General features: G+C 44.1%; 1 protein-coding gene across 2 annotated transcripts; it reads left to right on the forward strand.

The window, feature by feature from the left end:
- The first annotated feature begins 275 nt into the window (after positions 1-275).
- On the forward strand, positions 276-5,937 carry LOC116352960 (forkhead box protein J1-A-like). 2 transcript variants are annotated; one of them, XM_031834655.1, is made up of 3 exons: positions 276-476; positions 1,266-1,911; positions 2,820-5,937. In XM_031834655.1, the coding sequence occupies exons 2-3, from the start codon at positions 1,321-1,323 to the stop codon at positions 3,681-3,683; spliced, it is 1,455 nt and encodes a 484-aa protein (XP_031690515.1). In that variant the 5' UTR covers positions 276-476; positions 1,266-1,320; the 3' UTR covers positions 3,684-5,937. The 2 variants fall into 2 exon arrangements, with proteins under 2 accessions (XP_031690515.1, XP_031690517.1); XM_031834657.1 differs by having other exon boundaries at positions 283-360.
- The last annotated feature ends 1,483 nt before the right edge of the window (positions 5,938-7,420 follow it).

A 7,420-nucleotide genomic window follows, 5' to 3' on the forward strand; every position in this document is an offset into this window, starting at 1 on the left:
CCATTTAAACTCATCTGATGGGATAAAAATCAAGCTGATTTGTAATAAATAAATAAAATACAAAAATCCTATCTGTCCTTCCAACTCCCTTTTGGGACACTAGACTGGATTTACTTGCGTGACGAACAAACCTGAGTGAGACTGATTAAAAATGAAGCACTATAGCAACAACCAAGCCAATAGTCGAACGGGAAGCTGTTTACAAGGGGGGTACCGTTTCTATGGTTGCCGGACAAACCTCCTGCACCAGGTATTAAACTGCCCCCGGAGAGATCCTTAGCCGCTGCCACTGTTATAAAGACCTGCTTTTGAGACGTTGAATTGAACAAGCGCGCATCAGAGCGCCAACGACATCTCGAGGTATTTTTTCATACATTTTCAACAGGTGCAAATCCTCAAAGCTAAAGTGAGATTAATAATTTATCAATTGGCCATTTGGATTGTAAGGTATTTTCTCAGCATTATATCAGATCAAGGTAAGTTTGTCATGTTTTTACATTCTTTTAATTTTAAAAAATTAAAACATATTAGAATTAAGTAGGTTATCATTAAATTGTAGCAAATTATTATTGATATCTTGCCATAGATATACAAAGTTGTTAATTGTAACTATTGTAAGGTTTTGTTGTAAAGTTAAATTACTAGCTAGCTATAAGCATCTTCATATTTTTTCAAATAATTGAAACACTTAAATTAAATAATCTCAAATATCTGATTTGGCACAATTCATTCATTTGTCAATAGCCTACTCTATTTGATCACGTTTTGAGTCGTTTATCATAAATTCACTCGACATATATAAGTTTATAACAGTGCCTTTGTCTCAGCATTTGTGTGGAGATTCCCGTTTTATGGCTATAAGCTATTACGTGTAGATAGGTAGGCTAGACTGCGCTCAATCACTTTTCACACAAGTTCTATGACCTCCAGACAGTCAACATCGGAACCAGTAAGAATAAACATTGCAGGTCTTTCGCACATAATGTCATTAATAACAGTCTTTATTCTGGGATTACAAACCCATGCACTCCTTTTGTTAAGCAGTTTCTAATCAAATATCAACATTTGAAAGATCTCAACTACATGCAGCTATTGTTCCTACAATTTGTTTCCCTACAATTCACTGAATAGAACGTGCCATTACCACAGAGAGAAACTATTTCAATTTACCCCCTGACATGCCTCAAAGGGCTCTGTTTTCAAATAGGGCTATCATTGTCCTTTTCAGCTTTGTTCATGTCGGGTGTATATTTTCTCCTTGTCAGGCTGTTGTCTGGTGGTATAGGGGGGAGCTTTAGCCATCGGAGCGGAGGGAGGACCATGCTGTCTCTAAGCTGTGCAGACCCCTGGCCCGAGGGCTCGGTGGGGCTGGAGGAGGAAGTGGTGACTGCCGCTGCTCATTCTGAGGAGCTGGACCTGGACGACAGCTCAGCCTCAGCAGGCTCCAGCAGCACTGGGGGCTCTGACAACCTGGATGACAGCCTGACCAGCCTGCAGTGGCTGCAGGAGTTCTCTATTCTCAATGCCAATGGGCCTCAACAGGCTCCTCTCTCCACTCACCACCAGCCTCACTTCTTCGGCCATCAGCAGCTGGGCTCCGAGGCTCCCGCTTCCCCTCTGGCTGGTGACCCTGCATCCATAGGGATGCCCCTCACCCCAGGCAAGCCCACAGCAGCAGCCTATTGTAGGATGCAGTCCCTGTCAGCCCTCCCTAGCCTGGTGTCCCATGGTCACTGCCCTGATGAGGTGGACTACAAGACAAACCCTCATATCAAACCACCTTATTCCTACGCCACACTCATCTGTATGGCCATGCAGGCCAGCAAGAAGACCAAGATCACCCTCTCCTGCATCTACAAGTGGATCACTGACAACTTCTGCTACTTCCGCCATGCTGACCCCACCTGGCAGGTAAATGTTGCTAAAGTCACACCCACACACACACTTGAAAATGGCTCTAATAGTATGCTTTAGACTAGGTCCTGTGAGAGGCTCTCAGTCACGTTCGTAACTTGACTATGTCTCGAGCAGCCAGAGAGTGAGAGACAGAGAGAGAGAGAGTCCTCTTCAGCATCTGCCACAGAGGGCTCTGTGTGTTTTGGAGTGGGGCCAAGATGCAGCTGGGCACAGTTTTTCTTTAACAGGAACGAGTAAGAGCACAGTTCTTTCCAAAGTCTGTATATTGAGAGCTCTGGGCTGTCTGCCACACTCTGATCAAGCATTAGCAGCTATGGTTTATGAGAATTAAGGGCTCTCATGGTACAAAGATGGCAGCAAATACTCCCGTAACTTACAAAGATTGTAGCAAATACTGCATTGGACGTCCCCTTACTTGGCAGTGGGCATCTTGCATAAGAAGACTTCATCCCCCCACAACACACATTTTAGTGTGTGTGTGTTTTTAAACCCATTACATTATTTTTCAGAAATAGCTCCCAGGTTTTCTGCTTGAGCAAGGAGAGGCAATGGGGGAGTATGGGGAGGGGCAGTATGGCATCAAAAGTGCAGATTCCCCATCAAAGGGAAGAAATTCTCTGGAAAAGTTTCTGGATAAATGATTAATTAAGTCGTTAGCCGTACTCCCCGGTTCCAGAAGTTATACTAATTTCCTGAGCATTCTGTTATTGTAAGCCAGTGCATGGGGCAGATAATATTTAACAAAGGTCAGCAGGTCACTCGTCTAGCTGGGGGGAGGGGGGGGGGCAGTGTTGAGCTCCTGATAAGACTGAATGCAAGAGTACACAGGCTAATATATTTGATGGACCAGGACTGAATGTGTACTGCCATGTCAATCCTGTCCCCCTCATGCGCTATTTCAGAACTCCATCCGGCACAACCTGTCTCTGAACAAGTGTTTCATCAAGGTTCCGCGGCAGAAGGATGAGCCAGGGAAGGGGGGCTTCTGGGAGATCGATCCCCAGTACGCAGAGCGGCTCCTCAACGGGGCCTACAAGAAGAGGGGGATGCCCCCTGTCCAGATCAACCCTGCCCTGCAGAACAGGCTTAGGGCCAACCCCCAACCCCTGCCCAGGGGCCTCTGTAACCCCACAGGCAGCCAGAGTGGGCTGTGTGTCAATCCAGAGGCTCAGCAGCTCCTCAGAGAGTTTGAAGAGGCCACTGGAGCCGACCAGAACTGGGACCCCTGTCTGGCTGAAGGCACCATGCTGGGGGCATGGCCCATGAGAAAGGGAGGCCCTGGACACAAGAGGAAACACACACTGGGCTCCAGGACTGCCATGGTCAAAGTCCCCTGGCGCTCCAGCTCTCCTTTGCTGTCTGTGGAGGAGTATAGGGAACTGGGCTCCCTGAAGGGGAATTTTGACTGGGACGCCCTCCTGGATTCTGCGCTGAGCGGGGAGCTGAGTCTGGACGGAGGGGGTCCACTGAGCCCCATCCCCCAGGAGGAGGACCTGATGGTGCGGGGGACCCACATCTGCCCCCTGGAGGCCCCCGCGGGGACAGCAGGCAGCAGCCACGTGCTGGCGGAGACCCAGAGGAGCAGCGGAGCAGACTTTGAGGAGACGTTCCTGGCCACAGCATTCCTGCAGAGCCCCTGGCCAGAGGAAGAGGAGCAGGGATCTACCAACTTCCTGTGCAGCTCCACAGTCAACCTGGAGCAGCTCTTTGACCTGGGAGACTCCCTTGGAGGGGACCTCAGCAGTAAGATAGAGTATCTTCTCTAAAGACATGTTCTCCAATTCTTTGGCCTTCAAGACTCGTTGACTATATTGTGATGATGACACTACTAGATTATAGTTTAAAAAGAGAGGTACCACATGAACTAAATGGACCTTTTACACATACACGTTTTTAAGATTTCTAGATTATGTTTTTTGAAATTGGTACAATAATGGATGACATCATTAATACCTACAGAGCAAAAATGCCACAATGAACTGCAGTATTCTAAATGATTACTGGACAAAAACTATATCAAACCTACTGTTGGGACCATGACATTGGATAATAGACATTATCAATAAGACTTCGCTCACAAAGAGAAACAAAATATTCCTGTCTGAGGACAGGAAAACCACCAATATGTCTTTGTTTACATTCTGAATATATATGTGGTATTGAATGGATTGCAGGTTGACATGGATAGAGGAATTGTCATCCAGGCACAAGGCGAGCAACAGAACATTGGAATCGACATTTTAGAAATGTACATTTATTTTGCATTAGATGAAATTACAAAGTAAGACTTTACAGTGACTGTACTCTTTGAAAGTTATGGACAGTTTCGAGATGCAAGGCCAATAGCTAATGATGAGTTGAGGTGTTGTACCTGACAGTGATGCAACGTTTTAGCTGCTTAAGAATAGTTGGTTTAGCATGCTGAATATTTCATAAAGGTTTAGATGAATCCACCTCACAGGGACTACTATTATTTGTTGTGAAGATCTCTGGAATGTATGTATCAGACTTCAGGAATTTCGGTCCTGTACTGAATTTTCTACTGAAATGCTGAATGATCTGACTTTTAACGCTCTGTGGATGCATTTGGATGAAATTCTGAAAATAGTGTCTATTTAATATCAATATACAATATCTGTAACTGAAGTGAAAGGAATACTATGATGATCAATGAAGAGATATTTGCCAAATTACGACTAATTAGAAGAGTTTTTAGACTTAAAATAGTTTTATGTGTGGGGTTTTCTATAATGACTACTTTCTGAATGAATTATTTGAATAATGAGCTTTTCACTTTAAATGTATGCAGAACAATTTAAAACAGGTTGTTTTTAGCAAGCTTAGGATTGTCATATTATCAGCAGAGTGTAAATGTATATTTAATAATCATTAATTCAACACATTTCAGTGAGTTAACCAGTTACAGAGAGCAGTAGAGGACAGATCTGGATGTCGTAAAGACAAGTTCATTCCAATGCAGAATAGCTCAAGGCAAGCTTCTCCTTTGCAAAGGTTTCAGTGGCTTGTCAATGAATACCCGACCTTCACGTTAGATGTGCAAAGAACAACACTTGGGACCAGAAGACCAGCAGTGTTAGAGGCTGTGTTTTCACCAAGGAAAGCTGATGGAGACCTATTGGTCAACAGAAGGACACAATGCAAAAAAGATGACATAAACAAGCAGGAATTACATGAACAAATGTTGAGTTATGAGATACTCTCTTGTTTTGTTTCAAGTCGACCTTTACCAGGAGATTGCTGTCTTTCCTCTGGTCTTACTAAACCAAATCACACGGTTTCAAGACATGAGTGAGTCTTAAAGGTCGACTTATGGCACAAAAAACAGTACATTTTCAAACAGAAATGGGGTGTACCTTTGGTGGTTCGTCGAAGTGTCATTCTTGTCATGCATGCCGCAACCGATGTAGACAGTTTGTTAGCTAAGATACCCACTTTAACTAGCCAGTAACTCCTCCAGTGTGTTGACGTCATTTCACAGGATTTGTGTTTGGAAAGAAGCTGTAGAGGTCGATAAGAAATGGCCCTTCTGTAACCAAATATCTTATTCATAAATTGTGGTTGTGTTTTTACCCAAAGTCGACCTTTAACATGTATATTAAAATGTGCTAATAGTCATTATCTTGCAGAATAACTACTCCTGGTTTATTAGTGTTGTAAATCCACCATGAAGTGTGAAAGTGCAATCAATGTACAGTAAGTGATACTTGGTCTATTTTACATTACATTGAAGGGTAGTAATGCAGTGGACTTCGTCAGACCCAGTTCATGGTTTATTGTGGTACGGTATGGATACATTCTGATGGAAGGAAATTCCTCCTTTAAAAGTGAATTAACTACTACAATATTTTGTCAATTATGTATTAGCTCTTCCAAAACACTGGTCATCCAAGTTGACCCTATTGGCATCATACCTCAAGATTTCTTTTTATGGAGATATGCATTCATACTCTGTTTATTTTTCTGTTTTTCCTTGACAATAAAAAAACCTTCAAACTTGAATGAGTTTACATTCGTTTTTGTACATCTGGGTGCGGTGCTTTTGAAGATGTCTATCTGTCTTTCCGTCTTTTTATCTCTGTCTCTATTTTCTCTCTGTACATTCCTGATTCCACCCCATTAGTGTGTCTTCTGTGTGTGTTGGTGTGATTAACGCTTGCCTTTTCCTGCTCATCTCTTTCCGGGGGTGACTGGGCTCAGGCAGTGGATTGGGGTCTTTCTCTGGCTTTTGTCTGTGCTCAGTCAGACACTTGTCGTCTGCTCTGTGCTCGTCTCACTGGGTCAGTGTGGGGTCTAACAGGAACAAGTGTCCCACGCCTCCATATATCACTATCCTGTCTGTTCTGGACCACACCGTCTCTCTCTACTTCCGAGGATTAGCTAAGTACCATGTTCAAGGAACTATATGAATATTTCCCTGTGGCGTTTTCAAATAAAGCCCAGTGTATAGCTAGCGTGTCATGGTGTCATAGACTGAGACTGTCTTTACCACACGAATGCCTCATGAGGTAATCAGGAAAAAGTTGGAGCACACAGGTGAGAAATCCTATACCTCTGTATGGTGGACTGGACACCCAACCCTCCACGGGAAGGGTACGGTTCTCCATCTCCATCCGTAGTGCTCTCTGCTTGGGAAAGGAGAGCTGACAGTCTGAGTTAGCCTTCTCCCCCAGCCCAGCTCCACAGAGGCCCCCTGGACAGCAGTTATCACATGGTACAGTTGTCTGTCCAGGTGGAGTGTAGGGTTCATAATTATAATGTGGCAGGCTGGTTAGATGAGAGGCTGTTGGTAACATGATGCAGCCATTCTTCCCCAACCCTGCTGATGGCTGCAGGTAAGGAGAGCTCCCTGGTGAAACGCTAACCCTGCCACTCGCTCGCTTGTCCCAACCCAGGAACGCTCCAAACTGAAAGTGCAAAAAGGCAACAACAGGAAAATGTGAATACCCAGTTATACATTATTCTGTCAAGGGACAGCAAAGTCAGATGTATCTTAGAGGTGTAGAGATTTTATTTAATTTATTTTTATTTTATATATATTTTTTCAAGTCAGCTAAGAACAAATTCTTATTTTCAATGACGGCCTAGGAAAAGTGGGTTAACTGCCTGTTCAGGGGCAGAACGACAGATCTGTACCTTGTCAGCTCAGGGATTTGAACTTGCAACCTTCCGGTTACTAGTCCAACGCTCTAACCACTAGGCTACCCTGCCGCCCCATGTGCAAAGCTTCCATTTGTTTTATGTGATAAGCAAAAATGTAGTGAAAAACAAGTAGGAAAAGGAGAATATATATTTTTTAAATAAAAACAGAAACATCCAGCTAGTTTAACAAGAGGACCCGACCCAGGAGGTCACAAACTGAAGAACATATCAGCCACTAGAATGAGGGCACCAGGGCGTTGCCTTCACAATGTATTTCTCCCCGTTGCCCCCACAACTCCATTGGTATTCAACCAGGCTGTGTACTGCAAAGGAGGGAGCGAGC

This window comes from Oncorhynchus kisutch, linkage group LG10, assembly GCF_002021735.2.
Source record: "Oncorhynchus kisutch isolate 150728-3 linkage group LG10, Okis_V2, whole genome shotgun sequence".
Classification (NCBI taxonomy): Eukaryota; Metazoa; Chordata; class Actinopteri; order Salmoniformes; family Salmonidae; genus Oncorhynchus; species Oncorhynchus kisutch.